We start from the raw sequence: 16,444 nt of genomic DNA, 5'->3' as shown, positions 1-16,444 counted from the left end.
TTTTCAACGTATGTCTCAGGACGACGGGCACAGTGCCCTTCAGATCTTTGGCGATTTAAAGCTCTGAGCGACACTGCAACTGTTATGGACAGGCGTGTCGCTAACCACCAGGCGCACGACTTCTTTGTCCCATCACTTAGTGTCATAAAAAAAGGTTTGTCAGGTGGTGGTCCATGGTCTTTGCCTACCCCGGTGGGAGACAGGCGTGATGACATGTATATACTTAGAATAATAACGCATAGAAACCTAGTCCGCACACGCTAAGTGAGGCAAATTGAAGCGCGCCAAAAGGGCCTACACGAGCGGGCGGGCCTTCAGTGCTCAGGTCAACTTGCACCGCGAACAGATCAAGAATTTTAGCTAAAATGTGCGGTAAATGATGTAAAAATACGTCAGACAAACATTAAATAGATACTAACATCACATTCCACAAGGAAGTAACGCGTTTCAATTTTTTTTTTTTTTTTTTTTTTTTTTTATGACATTAAGTAACGGGACGAACAAGTCGTGTGCCTGATGGTAAGCTACACGCCTGCCCATAACAGTTGCAGTGCCACCAAGAGCTTTAAATTACAAAGATCTTGGGGGCACTGCCACTGCGCCCGTCACCCTGAGACATAAGTTGACAAGTCTCATGTGCCTGTAATTTCACCAGCACCCTTACCCTTCACAACCGGAACACAGTAATGTGACCATTACTGCTTGGCGGCAGAAATAGGTAAGGTGGCAGTACTTCCCTGGACGAGCTCTTTCACAAGGAGCTCTACTGCTACTAAAATCAATTTGTATTTTTATATAAATATTCACTAAAATCGAAAATTAACCTACTACTAAAACTAGCCTACATGAATTTGATTTTTGCCTCACTTGTGACAGTTCGTTTGATATGAAACTATCATTCTATGTGTTATTATTCTAAGTGTATATATTAATATAACTCGAGAGCATTTACAAGAAAATTAAAAAGTAAAATAATGTTTTCAATAAACAAACTAAAAAAAAATATTCAACTAACTTCAAAAACCACAAACAGTCACTGCACTAAAAAGCGAAAAAAACCAAAAAAGAGATTTAATCCAAACGACATCAATGCACGCAATTATTTACATTTATTTTAGTCTTAATTCGTTATGTACGCAGTATAGTCTACATTTATGGTTTATTTATACAATTACAACGTGACAATTCTTGTCCAAACCTCTTCTTGTCAAAACTTGTATATGTTGTAGATGTTATACTTTAAACTAAAAGTGTTATTCTAAAATTTTAAAATTTAAATAAATAAAAGGCATAACACATATCATACACAAAGGGTGATCTCATTTCTACATTAGGGGCGGTGGCCGGTCTAATGATTTTGCGCAATAAAATGTCATAGGGGACCCGTGGATTATCTTAATGGACAAATGGACAGTGACGAACGTGAGGACAGAGAGAAACAATGGATATTGGAAAGCAATTCATGTAATAGGTTGAAATTCTTCGACTAGTAGGAATTTATCCTAAAGTTCGTGGTAAACAACAATTACAAATAAATGCCTCCGGTTACCATGGTTATACTAAAGGTAACGGTTATCATGCTGGTCTGCCACGCAAGCGGCCCCCGGGTTCGATTCCCGGGCCGGGAAAAATATTTGTATGACCTACATTTACTTCTCTCATGAGTGTGTAATTTGTGGTTCTTCTGTGTCCATGGCACCCGCGATACAGGGTTTCCCTAATGTAGGGCTGTGAGTGTGTACGTTAAAATAAAAATAAAGAATAATGTTTTGATTTAAACTTTCACGATTTTCACACATTATTTGATTTTTAATTCGGAATTTAATCACGTATGAAACATATTTTAATTACGTCGGCGTTTCGGACACATTGCAACGACAGTTATCAGCAAATGTAAACGACATCAAGTATCGCCCGACAAGTCGCCGGATGTCGTGAGTGTTGTGTGTCGGTCTAGTAAGAACCCTAGTGTACAAATAAATAATGAAGACCAAGTGCGGGTAGTTAGAAAAACTCGCACGGCTAGAAGATGCTGACACCCGCCTCTTCAGTCCCTTCGAGACCATGGACATTGCAATACGTCCGAAACGTCGAGGTAATCAAAATATGTTTTAAACGTGATTAAGTCCCGAATTAAAAATCAAATTAAGAATAATGTGCTAAATAACCACAAAAAAAGTGGTAGCCTTGACTTACCGCCTCTCAAACAGAGGCCGTGAGTGGAATCCGAGCTCGCACCTCTTGAGTTTTCGGAATCTATGTGCGAAATGTAACTTAAAATTTACCATGAGCTTTTCAGTGGAGAAAAATATCGTGTCGAAAGCTGCACATCCAAGAAGGTTCACAACTCTCGGAAAACGTGTGAAGTCCCTACCCGCATTGGCCTAAATCCTCGCCTGAGAGTAGACCCGTGACCTACGATACGCAAATGGGTTGATGATCAACTTACGTCACTCTCGAGAATATTTAACTTTCTTTTTATATTTAATATAACAATAATATAATATTACATATTATATAACATATGATATTATATGTAAATCGAAAGATAACTACGTAAACAGTTATTGTTGTACGTAGTACGTGAAATATGCGAACAAATATTGACTCTCCCATAACTTACTACGTGAGGCACACTATAAGTTTCCGGAATGAATAAGAAAAAAATACTGTATATGGTCAGAAATGAATTTATTGTTTCTCAAAATATTCTCCGTGCATGTGCACTTTTTTATGCGAATGAAACAATTTTGAAAACATTTATGCCACTCCTACGTGACAATCTCTTAAACATATTTTTCATACTCTTCGACAGCCTCTTTAGGTGATGAAAATCGTTGACCGCGTAACTAGTTCTTAATTTTTGGAAAAAAATAAAAGTCACTAGGTCGGGACTGTACGCGGGATGGCTTATAAAGTCAACGTTCCCTTCAAAAATTCATTTGTCTGTCTAGCCATGTGAGAACTGGCATTATCGTAGTGCAAGATGGTACGGCGTTTACGGTTATTTTTACAGAGTGTGTCAATTACACCCGGCAAACAAATGGTCGTGTTACAATCACTATTTACGATACAACGATTCTCCAAAGCAACAGTAGCCACGTGTCCAGTTTTATTAAAAAAGAAGCAATCATCTACTTAGAGGCACTTTGCACGCGCGCCACTTTAGTTGGTTTCGGCTCATCTCAAAAGAGCGTATGGGACGCTCGATTGTTGCTTTGTTTTAGGATCGTAACTATAAATCCATGTTTTGTCACCTATTTCTATGACCACACCAAATTTGACGCCCCTTCGTTGAATCTGGTAAGCATGGCATTGCACCAAGTGACACGATTCGTTTTTTGAGCCTCAGTCAAATTGTGTGGGAATCACCGAGAGCACAGCTTTTTTACACTCAAATGTTTGTGTAGTATTTATTGTATTTGACTCGTGCCTGTCCGTTTTGATCATAGAGCGCACAGCATCGATGTTTTTGTTGTTCATAGCAGAGGACGGGCGACTATCACGAAATTCGTCACTGAGAAGATAAATAGTCGTCTTGAATTGTCTTTATCTCCAAAAGCATTTTGAAGCTGAGCGAAGCTCCGCTGAGCTATTAAATTACACTTAAAGTCGTAGAAAATCATACTACGAAAATTTTTACGAGTTAAATCCATGGTGATGGACAACCAATTTCTAAAATGACGTCACAGTGTAAAAACAAGTGACAGTCAGATAAAACAAACTGTATTCTACAGCCAAAGAGTTCCATTTTCAAATGTTGTAATTACTTTTTAAATATTGTTTATGTAAGTGACCAGTTCCGGAAACGTATAATGCGCCCTATGTAACTTTTGTTCCTTTTACGCGGAGCCCTTTTGACTCAGCAGTACCTTAACCTATAAAAGGTACAAAAAAACAACGGAGCGGTAGTCACGTGCCTTCTCCCGACTTACGGCGAAATAAAACAAGAATTAAAATATATACCGTTATCAAAAGTTTTATTTTATATTCTGTTTTTTATTGAGACTATAAATTTAAGAGTTATCCGATGGCGCTCTGGGCCGATAACATAGTAGTAAAACCTGGATGGACCAGAGACGGAAAGAGCGAAAGGAGGCCTATACCCAGTAGTGGGTGATACAAAGCTGAAATTAATAAATGAATGAATTAGACCCTTGATTGTATTACTTTGAAGAGTCTTTGTAGTATTTTTCAAGCATGCAACACCGTAGAAAGCAAATTAAAATTTAATTAACGAATACTGGTAGTAAGAAAATTTACTTTGGGCGCGGACCTACAAGTGAAAGTTTGTGAGGTGTTATTTGAATAACCGAAAAAACATCCAAACACGAATACATGGTCATTTATAGACCTACTTGCGTACGTAACGCATCGTGGATGTAGGTTATTAGTAATTTATTACACAGCTCCTACGTACTTGGATGAAAATCCGTGGTAGTGACCCGTTTAGCTCTTACTAGTCTCGATCTAAGATGTTTGAAATAAATATTGTAATTATGATAAATGTATTCAAATGTATATTTACAAAGACCAATCCCTAGAGCTTCTTGCTCATTATTTTAAGGGAAATCTGACTTACGAATGAGGAGAAGAGTTTAATCTATATGACGATTTAACATGTACTTTGCTTCCTTATGAAAAACATTATTTGTCTTTGACTTCAAGTCTTAATAGGTATAAAAATAATATACTTGTTATATTAGACCCTAAGAACGCGACGTCGATGTTGACGCGCGTTATCTGCACGTATACACGCCGCAGACGCGCTGTAGTCGCGCGTATGTATCGCACATTTTGATAAGAGATAGTTTTAATTTTAGTTTTGTTTGTTAATTTCATAAATGCAAAACAGCTTAAACTGTTTGGAATCGTTTTAAAAAAATCTAATATCAGTCTTGATATTGGAAATGCATAGAGATGTCCTGATTTACATTATTTTTCGTAATATGTGAGCATTTATAAATGCAACAAAATAAATTCAAAATCTCATATCTATCATCCCGAATATTCCCATATGACATTGAATATTGATCTACTTTAATTAATCATTTTAATCATACTTTGATTACAGTAAACTATCAAATTATTTATCTATTTACTTATCGATGATTATGGTACAACACTAAAGAAATCAGCCATTTGTGGTCATTGACTTACAAATTTGTGGTGGACATTTTTGGTTTAGGCTGGGACGTTTATTCCGTAGATACGGCAGCTCCTTTCCTTAATTTTTTTCCATCCTCTAAGGTCTCGACTGATATTAGAATGGAGGTTGAATCAAATTGTTTTGTTTTTCAGAGCTGTTCGAAATTTGAATGTAATAATATTCTTTTTTTATTAAGGCTTTGGCAAAGCCATCAGCCTAAACATGAAGTTTAAATATGTTTTCGTAAATATGGCCGCCACAAAAAGGATAGGCAATTTGAGGCGGCGTGCTTGGATTGACTCGGGATTCCTTAAAACGGGCCGATACGGGTATTTTAGTTCGAAATTCGTATAATTTCGCGTTTCAATCTTCGATTAAGGCACAATAGCACTATCCTATTCCACTTTAAACTAGATTTCACAAAATAATTGAAAGTCAAAATAAAAACGACACTTTTCCCTCCAAAAGGTCCAGAGCGAATCTGAATGTAATAATAACACCGAATTTGATAGGATTATGAAGCAACAATAACATTTTCACAGATAATAAATTTGTTCTAACAAAACCGTTTATCTTTATGCTGGTGGTAATTTGCGGTTTTTGAACACATGTTATAGGGCTTATGATATGTGTGTAGATAAAATTAATTAATTATATTATTATAATTAATCTGATTTTTTTTGACAAAAGTATTTGATTAATTAATAAATTTTATCTACACACATATCATAAACCCTATAAGATGTGTTCAAAAACCGCAAATTACGACCAGCATAGAGATAAACTGTTTTAGTAGAACAAATTTCTTATCTGTGAAAATGTTATTGTTGCTTCCGAATAACATCGAATTCGATGATTACATTGAAATTCCGAACATCTCTGAAAAAAAAAACAATTTGATTCAACCTCAATTCTAATATCAGTCGAGATGAAGTTTTATTCAAAATGAAATGTCAATAGTAAAAAAATTTCACAAATTTCACACGTTACTTGATATCGAAGGATATGATAGTTGGCGCGGACTCTAGTTTGTCTATGAATTAAATAAAAACTACGGTTGTGTGACATGCGTGACAAAAGTTTTTATTAGCCACCATTTCGCCAGTCGTAACATCCTGAACATGAACTTTGTAATGAGAAAATTATTTGAGATTTTTTGTGAAATAACACAACTAGTTTTGTTATTTTTATGAATACAAAGATCGAACACACAGAAAAATCTCGTCGACCCAGTGGGACATGAACTCACGTCCATGTTGCACCGTATTATAGCTCTAACCATCTGAATCACGGGTCCAGTTACCAAGTCGTCGAAATTCTCTTATGTGTTTTTGTTATAGATTTGAGACATTTTTGCATAACCTTCTCATCGCAGCCGGTACCTTTATAAGTATCACAACTGACGCAGATGTCGCTTGCACCGTAGTGCAGCATGGACGTGGGTTCGTGTCCCACCGGGTCGACGAAATTTTTACGTGTGTTCGATCATTGTATTCACAATCATCGTAAATCTTTTAATTGTTTTTCGAGGTCCATATTTTTATCCAAATCTTTAATAACTAGGGAAAAACCCTGTGTCGCGGGTGCCATGGACACACACATAGACAACCACAAATTACAAACCAAACTCACGAGAGAAATAAATGTAGGCCATACAAATATTTGTACCATTTAAACCATTTATTTACCACACACAGTAATACGTACAGAACATAATAATAAAACAATATTGTGGGAACAACAACAGTGTGTGGAAGGAACAGGCTCAGTATAATCCTTGTGGTTGTATGCCTCGCGGTACTGATTTGCAGCCTGACCTTGTTGACACATTGTTTTTCAACATAACCACATTGTACCGGCTTGGAAATCGAACCGGGACCTCTGCGTGGCAGTCCGGCATGGTAACCGTTCGGCGACAGAGGCATTTGTAACTATGTTTGGTTTCTCTATCGTTTCTGACGCATTAAAATGAACTTAATAGCGACATCATCTAAAGCATAAAGCCTTTAAAATTGCGCGACTTATAGAATAAAGCGTTCATAATTAAACACCTTGTAGATACTCTGTCCGTGTTATTGACTAGCACAAAACCTTTACAATATTGCATTGTTTACTCGTTAAGAAAAGTAAAACAAAGCACAACGAGACAAACATTTTACACAACAAACAGACAGTACAATTTAAAATACTGTCTGAAATACAGCTTAAAATAACTCGCAAATGGATCTCATTTACGTACAGGCACGGTCGTAATCAGACTACGACTCTGGCTTTCAGGTCTTTTTAATCTATTTGTGGGCCACAGAGTTCCCACAACGTGTTGGTTTATGGTAGTGATATAACAGACCTTTGCTTCTGCTTCCGCAACCGCGAAAGTTCCGCACGCTTTTTCACATCTGTTTCCGTTTCTGCTTCCGCAACATTTACAACGGTACTTTAATCGGAATTTTTACGTTTGCGACGAATTGCTTGGCGATGGAGCGTTTTTAGTAATATTGCGTTGTGTAATAATTGTACTCGAATTATGAAATCAAAAACAAGCCCTGTTGGTAATTTTTTGGTTGGTGTATTTTGCTGAGTTCTTTATAGTATTTACACTTCTAATTTCCCCTAGGATTTACTTTTGACATCTGTTTCCGTTTATGTTTCCCTTATGACACTTCCGTTGCATCACTAGTTTATAGTCGCGGTGGGTAAGTAATCCATGGGTGGGAATAAATAGGACCCATTGTAAAACTACTTACCAGTAAGCGTGCACATCCTCCGAGTGTTGATATCCTGCATTACCTGCCGCATTAGCTGGCTAAGGGCCTTCGCGTCCCCCGACATTGATTGCTTCGACAGCCACTCAGATTCTAGCTCCATCGATAACTGTTCAAAAACAAAATCTCATTAATTTCATGGAAGATTAGAATACGTGCTTTTTATTACCATTATATCGTAATACCGTAACAGGTGAATGTACGTAGACGAACGCGTTTTCAACTCGATGATTGCCTTGGGTGCATTTTTATAATATTATAAGTGACGGCACGAACAAGTCGTGCGCCTGATAGTAAGCTGCACGCCTGTATATAACTGTTGCAGTGCCACTCAGAGCTTTAAGTCGCAAAGATCTGAGGGGAGATATAAGTTGACAAGTCCCATTTGCCTGTAATTTCCTTTAATTTTTAATCAGTAAAAAAAAGAGGTTTTGAATAAATAAATCCCTAAATAATATGGATGTTTGGTTTAATTTACCGGCCTTTCTTTTTACACATGTATATTTTTACTTTTTTACGACCTCTGTGGTCGCGTGGCTTGCAGACCGGTTTTCACGGTGTCGCCATCTCCGAGGGCCGGGTTCGATGTCCGGCCGGGTCAGTGAAAAAAAAAACTAACTTTTCTATATTGTCTCGGGTCTGCGTGTTTCTGGTACCGTCTTTGTTTCCGATTTCCATACCACAGGTGCTTTTACTACTTTGGGATCAGAGCAACGCATGTGATGGTGTCTAATATTTATTATTTTTAATTGAGACTCTAAAATTTCCACACAATTAGCGAATTTTCATTCGGCTGTTCAGAATATATTAAAGGCTAAGAAGTTCTGAAATAAACCTTACCAAGTATTCAGTGAGCTTCTTGACGAGGGGTTCGAGATGCACGGTCCGCGCCCACGCATCGCACACAAAACACAGGTTAAAATAATACGCGTTACGAGCATATTTCTTGTTGTCTATACGAACTGGAAACCCCAAGATCTTCGAGCCAAGCAGCGTGCTGGAAAAAAAGATTCATAAATAAATATGATTGCAAAAATCAACGTTAACACGTAATCTTTAAGAGAGCAATAAAAGGCAATTTGGGCGCCATCTGGCAACATGACGTGAGACGTATCCCTTGTTTCCGTGCAATAAACAAAAGAAGTTAACCTATGTTTATGTGTGAGAGTTGAAATAAACTAGGTTGCTACAGTGGGCCTTTATGATGTAACGACATTTGTGACAGCTCGTGAGTAAGCCTTTTGGTCGGTTTTGTATGTCGTTGTAATTTGTAGATTCTCCTCTCAGTAAATTCTGTCGAAATTCACCGGTAAATTTTTGAGTAAAAACGCGTGTGTTCCGCAACTTGACATTGGTGAAATCATGGATTACTTCGATGGGGCCATAACATTCAAAAGAAAAAGATGAAGAAGGCTTTTAACAACACAAAAATACTACTGCAACAAATGCAACAAACTAGTGGAGTAATTTCACAAAAAATAATTGAATATCAATTGAATAAAAATTTGAAAATACAGTGAATAGCGACATCTCACGCCATCTCAGGACTGGTGGCTGTAAAGGTACTAACTGGGTGATCAATCTTTCATAGATTTCTCATAGATGGCGCTACGACTAAAAAGTCGTTGAAAAACCAAATACAAAGACACGACGCAAACACATAGAAAAATTCGTGAGGTCCGCTGGTTCGTTCCGTGGCTTAGTTGATATAGCGTCTGGCACGGTAAGTTAGAAGACGTCGGTTCGAATCCGGCCGGATCGAAGGAATTTTTTCTGAGTGTTCGATCTTTGTATTAATAATTGCAATAAACTAGTGGAGTAATTTCACAAAAAGCAATTGAATATCAATTCAATAAAAATTTAAAAATAAAGAAATAGTTATTTGTTATGCAAGGCTGCAAAGTTATTGTTTGTTGACACAAGTGCTTGTATTGAAACCTGAACAAGCGAATTCCTGAGCGTAACGAGGGTCAAAGGATCAAGGCACGAGACGCAAAACAACTTTGCTGCCGAGCGAAACACACAACTTTTCACCTTACTATAGCGAGGAAAATGGTAGATAAAAGAAAAACAGCTGAAGTATAAAACATCAGTTTTTATAAACAAAATTAAAACTTTAACTTCGGATGCGTTCTGTTTTTGCATCTCATAAATTTTTATTCTTGCTTGTACTGACAATTTTGTGTGGTTAAGTAATTACTGAAATCATTTCAGTTCTTCGACGAATTAAAATAATAAACGCAATTAGTTATCACTGACAATTTTATGCCAACAATAACAAGAATAAAATATACAAACGTATTTACATTACATAAATAAGCAACGTACGACAAATCGCGTAGTTGAACGTGTCATTATCTTTATTTTTCATCGAAAAAAAAAGTACCACTGTCCATCGTCAGGTTCGATTTTAAAAAAGCTTTTCCACGCTAGCGTGCAAAAATCGCTTTTCCACGCAGATTTCTAAAGAGAAAGGAAGCCTTTCCGAACTTTGAGGTAAAAACGTCATTTTGTAAGCTACAGCTCGTTCACTACGCTGACCTCCCTGAGAAGAACGAGCAAGAAACTCTAGGGATTGCTCTTTTCAAATAAATGATTATCACTATACAGGTTTCTCACTTTCAGTTTCGAAGTTTTTGACTTCAGTTTCACGTGAAAAAATTTTATGACAACACATATCGACATATCGGGAAAATAAAAAAAAACATATCGTGGCATAATTATAAATAATAAAAAATATTATAAAAAGAAACAACCAAAAAGGGTCAGGTACGACTGGTACCTACTGTGTACATTTTGAGCATTGCATAGTATGGTAGTGAGATGTGTACAATGACAGACAGAATCCATTGGACCGAAAGAAAAGCCAATGAGATGATAGTATTAAGAATTTGAGTAGCAGTACAGCTCCTTGTGAAAGAGTACGTCCAGTGAAGTACTGCCACCTTACCTATTTCTGCCGCCAAGTAGTTTTTTTTTTCAACTAAAAAAGTGACTGTTTGTATTGTGTTATGAGCAGCTTTTTGTTTGTCTACACATTTTTGAGATTTGAAAAAAGATTCGTACGTTTGTTATAAGAGGGTTCCGTTAAAAGGCGGACTACGCAATTGTTTGCTACTCTTGCGTTCAAGATCGCACGGAACGAATCGACTGCTACGACACGCGAACAGACGATTGGGCCAGCGCAAGGATATCGAAGCCTATGCGCGCTGACCGTTCCCTAACGCGGAAATTCAATAATCGCAACCTCTTTTGACGTTTGTATTATGCTAAACACTAATTATGTAATTGATAGATAACTTTAGTAAATTAGAGTTGTTATTACTTTGTTCTTAGAATAATAACGCATAGAAACCTAGCCCGCACACGCTAAGTAAAGCAAATTGAAGCGCTCCCAAAGGGCCTACACGAGCGGGCGGGCCTTCAGTGCTCAAGGTCAACTTGCACCGCGAACAGCTCAAGAATTTTAGCTAAAATGACGAAATGTGCGGTAAATGAGTGTAAAAGTACGTCAGACAAACATTAAATAGATACTAACATCACATTCCACAAGGAAGTAACGCGTTTCAACTTGTATTTTTATATAAATATTCACTAAAACCGAAAATTAACGTACTACTAAAACTAGCCTACATGAATTTGATTTTTGCCTCACTTGTGACAGTTCGTTTGATATGAAACTATCATTCTATGCGTTATTATTCTAAGACTTTCTTATTATTATTGAACATATCGAAAAACACAAAGAAAAATTCCTTCGATCTGACTAGAGTCGAACCAGTCTGTTGCCACACCCGGGCCGCCGCTCTTACCAACTGAACTACGGAGCTATAGTATTAAAAACATCATGATCAATAAAATAATAAAATATGTTTTTCGACAGTTACGCCCAATTATGCTGACGATGATCTACTACTAGACCACCGTCAGGACATCGAAGGGTGCTGCTGAACATAGGTCCATAGGTAGGTAGACATCTATCTAGGCAAGGTCAATAAGTTGTATTCAGCTAGGGGACAGTCAGTGTTGGGTCGTGGAGAAACAACCATGTTGAAAAGATCATAGTTTTCAGAAGTCATATTTAAAGAAAAACAAATTTTCCAAAAAGTCGTTATTTCGAAAAAAAAAATTTTCGAAATAATTTTCTACATTTGACAGTTGACACCTGTCAAATGTACAAAATGTTAACTGTTTTAAAGCCATTCTTGAAATAAATTTTAAAAAATTACCTAGGATTCTTTTTTTTTCACTATTGTCCAATCATTTGAAATATCGTTTTTCTACAATTTTATTTTATAATTCACGATAAATAAAACTTCGAAAGATATTTCTAAACAAAGAACATAATACTATGAGCTTTCGAATTATATTTTTACAATTTTTCAAAAAAAATTCCAGTTCAATTTCCACTAATTAAATTTTTAGATATTGACATTTCACACTTGTACATTTATCTACGTTTGTTATTACAAACAATACAGAAAGGTCGAGAAGTAGCTTGCTTGACTCAACTATAGAAGATTGTTAAAATGTTTACAGAAAACTATAAAATCTGCATAAAATAGGAAGAACGATAATTAAAACTAAATATCGGCACTCAGTTACACCATTCTATACACAAGGTTTTGTTTTCATTTATCAATTAACCTCTTTTCAATGTTTGTTTACGACTTTATCACTACCTAACTCAACGCGTGATTATAAGTTCATTATCCTTTGTAACCATGATAAAATTATAAATACGTTATATGTAATGAAATTAAACACATATGTGCATTGTTTATGTTAATACATAACTCCGATTACAGTGCAGGTAGGTAGTGAAAACTTACACGGTCAAAGTGCATCGCTGCAATTGCACTTTCGGAATGATGTAGTGGCTGACTGTATCAAAAATATCTTTTGATATATAGTTCTCTGGCACTTGGCAAGTGATCTTGGGCCCCGCAGTTGGGTGGAATTCACACAGAAATATGCAACGGATAGGCCCTTCTTGACCACATCCCTCAAAATATTTCGCATTCCCATCCATTGTAATTAAACTACACAAATATAATTTACAACACGATAATCACATATATCACTTATATACACTATTCGAATTATCTAACGAATTAGTCTATAACACTACCATGATTTCTTTAGTAAGATTTCCAAAAGTGACACACTAACACGTAATAAATAAACGTAAATAAAACAATTTTCTAAAAAAAAAACCGTTTACCCCCAGCTACAAACCAAGCACAACTGACGTTTTTTTTATCTCAAATTGACACTGACAGTTGATCGTATTCTCTAAATAATGAATTGAATGATTGATCAATTCATACAAACGCCTCATTGAGTTACCTAAAATACTCTATTAGAGCAAGTTGTTTACTACACAGACACCTCATTGAAAACGTTTTTGTACTATTATTAAGAAGTAAACGCAGTGCAATAACGATTTGCCTTAAATTTGCTTTTTAAAAGTAAACTCAAAGTATTGTGTTCTGCAATAAATAAAAAAGTTTCGTAAATAAACAAGAACTGCAATTAATCTAAATTGAGAAACAATGTCCAGAACTGAAAAAAGACCATATAATTTGCTTGTAGCTGCAACTGGAAGTGTAGCCGCTTTAAAAATACCAGAGTTGACTAGATCTTTGTTGGCTCTAAATAAGGAGAACCAGGGATATTACTTTGAGGTTATATTTTGATCTTTTGGATACAAATTGAGTGTTTTATTATGATAATACTTTATAAATGTGGTTTTTTCTAGGTCCACCTTATAGTGACAGAGCATGCGAAGCATTTCTTCGATTCTGAGGAATTGCCGCCCAACGTTGTTGTGTATGACGATAGTACCGAATGGCAAGCTTGGAAGAATCGAGGCGACCCTGTGGTGCACATAGAACTGGGCAAATGGGCCGATTTGATGGTCATAGCGCCTCTAGATGCCAACACTTTGGCGAAAATGGCACAGGTTGTATTTTTGATTAACTGTACCCATTTTTTTGGTAAAATCATTAGGATCATGCTTAACTGTTTTAAAGTTGCCGTCTGTTCAACTAATATATCTAAGTCCCTGTGTACAGACCGCTTTTAAGAAGATAGCATAAGGTTGTAGTCCATGCTGGCTCAGATTGTAGTTTGTAATTTAGGTATAAGGTATCAATAAATACACAATAATTAATATACATGTGTGGTCTGACAGGTCCGTGAACTCAAAAAAGATTTTTAGTATGGTATGGTTTATTTTTCTACATCTCTTTTTACTTCAATAAACCTTAATCAGCAATATCCCAACTTTTATAGGTTTCATATTTTGAAAGTAAACAAAACTAAGTTATTTCTGTACTTTTAAATATGGAACCATTAAAAAAGGTGTAGTTTTTTTTTTTAAATGGGACAGTATGGGGAAAATAGAAATCATAGAAGATACAAAAAAACTGTCATAAGAACCACTTGTCTTTTGTGAAAACAATTTTGGCATAGTTAATTATTGATCAAGTGTGAGTTGTCCATAAAAATGAATAAAATTGATCAAAATTTTTTTTAGTCTGATTGACTCAGTTTTATGTAAGGATAATTTCATTGCATGCAATTTATTTAAATGGAAATCTGTTGGCATACTATGGGTTAAACACCTAATAATGTTTGTCTCTATTGGGGAAATAAATAATGTGGTTGTTAATTTTTTTTAATAAAATATAAGTTCGTATTTGACCTCCACTCACCTGATGGAAAGTGACGATGAGGGCGACGATGGAGCATGCACACCTAAATAATGCCTATTCACACTCGCCATGAAAAGGCCTAAGTTATAATGTTCAGGGAACAAATCTGCAGGCAGGAATTCCACTCCATAGCTGTTCGCCATGTAAATGTGGAAGCGTAACGCTTCGTGCGAATCTTTGGAATATCCACAATATAGGGGTGGAACCCAAGCCTACACCTAGTCCCCCGGTGATGGAAAGGGGAAGACGGAATTAAATTGTGTAATTCTATCGCACACTCTCCTTGATATGTCCTGTAATATACCGATAAGCATACAACTTTACTGAGGTGTTCAAGGCTCTGCAGCTTCGCCTCCACTGATTCCAAGTCACCTATAAGCCTTTTGGCATGATTGTCAATTGAATCCAAAGTGGCCAGTTGATATGTAGCAGAGCCATCCCAAAGGTGGCAGCAGTATGTACAACCATATATGAGCAGTACCAAGTACCAACCATGTACGACTGGACTTAATAATAACGCACGCATTCATAGGGCAACCCTCTATTGGGGGTGCCATGAACAGACACATGACAACCACAAATTAAACCCAAAATCACGTGAGAAACAAATGTAGGCCATGCTAATATTTCTCCCAGCTAGGGAATCAAACCTAAGACCTCTGCTTGGCAGACCAGCATGGTAACCATTCAGCCACACACTAAGTTGTATATTTTATTGTACTATAACGTATTTATCCAACATTCCAGGGGATCTGTGACAATCTCCTTACATGTACAACACGAGCATGGGATATGAAAAAGCCCCTCCTTCTCTGTCCAGCGATGAACACTCGCATGTGGGAACATCCTATCACATCCAAACATATCGCTACTTTGAAGGAATGGGGTCACATTGAAGTGCCACCTATCAGTAAAACGCTAATGTGTGGTGATAAAGGAATGGGCGCAATGGCTGAAGTTGAAACTATTGTAAAGAAAATTAAAAGCATTTTTGATGAGAAGGCCTAGATTCTAAACTTGTATGTAGTATCGAAAAAGACATAAGGCCTTACGAGAACATGTTAAAACTGGTGTTAACTTGAAATTTGCAAAAATGTAGTTTAACATACTAAGTATTGTCACTCTTGTTTTCTCATTCTTTTCAAATGAGTCATTGAACATTGGTTATTTCTTTTCAGTTACTCAAATTGATATTATATTCAATTTTGTAATAAAGCTCTTCTATGTTGTATAAAGTTTATATAAGTACAGTCTACCACAATAAGCGCTCCACAACCAGTTTAAATGGGTGGGTAGACATGAAGGCGCCTTGTGTCAACTTAGAATAGAAATGTAAAACTGCTGCTATGGCAGTGTGTACTATACTGTATTGAAATGTTCAACATGTGAGATATTATATTAGTTTCTAAACAATTTTTGTCATGTTCAAATGGCATAATTGATTGCAAGAATTTATAAATTATAATTGTGTAAATATAATTTGATAAGTACACATTTGGCTGTAATTGTTTCCTATTATTAGTATAAATACGCTAGACTAGTGTGGTGGCTTTAAATGGGTCTGATAAGTGACTCAAGTTGTAGAAATATATAAGCATTAAACAAACTTTAAATTCCTTGTGAAAAATAAGTTCTATCTGAAATTTTTGTATAATTCGAAACGCAAATTGTAAATATATTTTTTATATTTTGTTAATAAAAACATTTTTTTCGCAGTAAACGTGTTTTTATTGCATCACCGAATATTGTATCTAGGGCTAGTACATGCGAAACATAACTTAGAAACCAATTATAACTTCCTAGTATTGATCATG

General features: G+C 36.2%; 2 protein-coding genes across 2 annotated transcripts in view; one reads left to right on the top strand and one right to left on the bottom strand.

Annotated features, from left to right (window-relative positions):
* Positions 1-12,943, bottom strand: part of LOC113235976 (GATOR complex protein NPRL2-like) — a 119,956-nt gene extending 107,013 nt beyond the window's left edge. The window contains exons 1-4 of the mRNA XM_026471899.1: positions 12,744-12,943; positions 8,752-8,908; positions 7,894-8,020; positions 7,497-7,560 (exon numbers count right to left, since the gene is read on the bottom strand). Of these exons, the coding sequence (XP_026327684.1) occupies positions 7,497-7,560; positions 7,894-8,020; positions 8,752-8,908; positions 12,744-12,943 (548 nt within the window). The remainder of the gene's footprint in view (positions 1-7,496; positions 7,561-7,893; positions 8,021-8,751; positions 8,909-12,743) is intronic.
* Positions 12,944-13,466: 523 nt separating this feature from the next.
* Positions 13,467-16,217, top strand: LOC113235611 (phosphopantothenoylcysteine decarboxylase). Its single transcript, XM_026471380.1, has 3 exons — positions 13,467-13,598; positions 13,673-13,876; positions 15,378-16,217. Exons 1-3 carry the CDS (start codon positions 13,467-13,469, stop codon positions 15,636-15,638), a joined length of 597 nt encoding a protein of 198 aa, XP_026327165.1. The 3' UTR covers positions 15,639-16,217.
* Positions 16,218-16,444: the final 227 nt, after the last annotated feature.

The sequence above is a fragment of the Hyposmocoma kahamanoa genome, unplaced genomic scaffold, assembly GCF_003589595.1.
Source record: "Hyposmocoma kahamanoa isolate Upper Pololo Valley unplaced genomic scaffold, ASM358959v1 88, whole genome shotgun sequence".
Lineage (NCBI taxonomy): Eukaryota > Metazoa > Arthropoda > Insecta > Lepidoptera > Cosmopterigidae > Hyposmocoma > Hyposmocoma kahamanoa.
The sequence above is the reverse complement of the archived record's forward strand: the minus strand, read 5'-3'. Positions and strand labels throughout refer to the sequence as shown.

Coding starts and splice junctions, on each gene's coding strand:
- LOC113235611 (XM_026471380.1), top strand. CDS start 13,467: ATGTCCAGAACTGAAAAAAGACCATATAATTTGCTTGTAGCTGCAACT. Junction 13,599..13,672: donor ACCAGGGATATTACTTTGAG/GTTATATTTTGA, acceptor GGTTTTTTCTAG/GTCCACCTTATAGTGACAGA. Junction 13,877..15,377: donor CTTTGGCGAAAATGGCACAG/GTTGTATTTTTG, acceptor CCAACATTCCAG/GGGATCTGTGACAATCTCCT.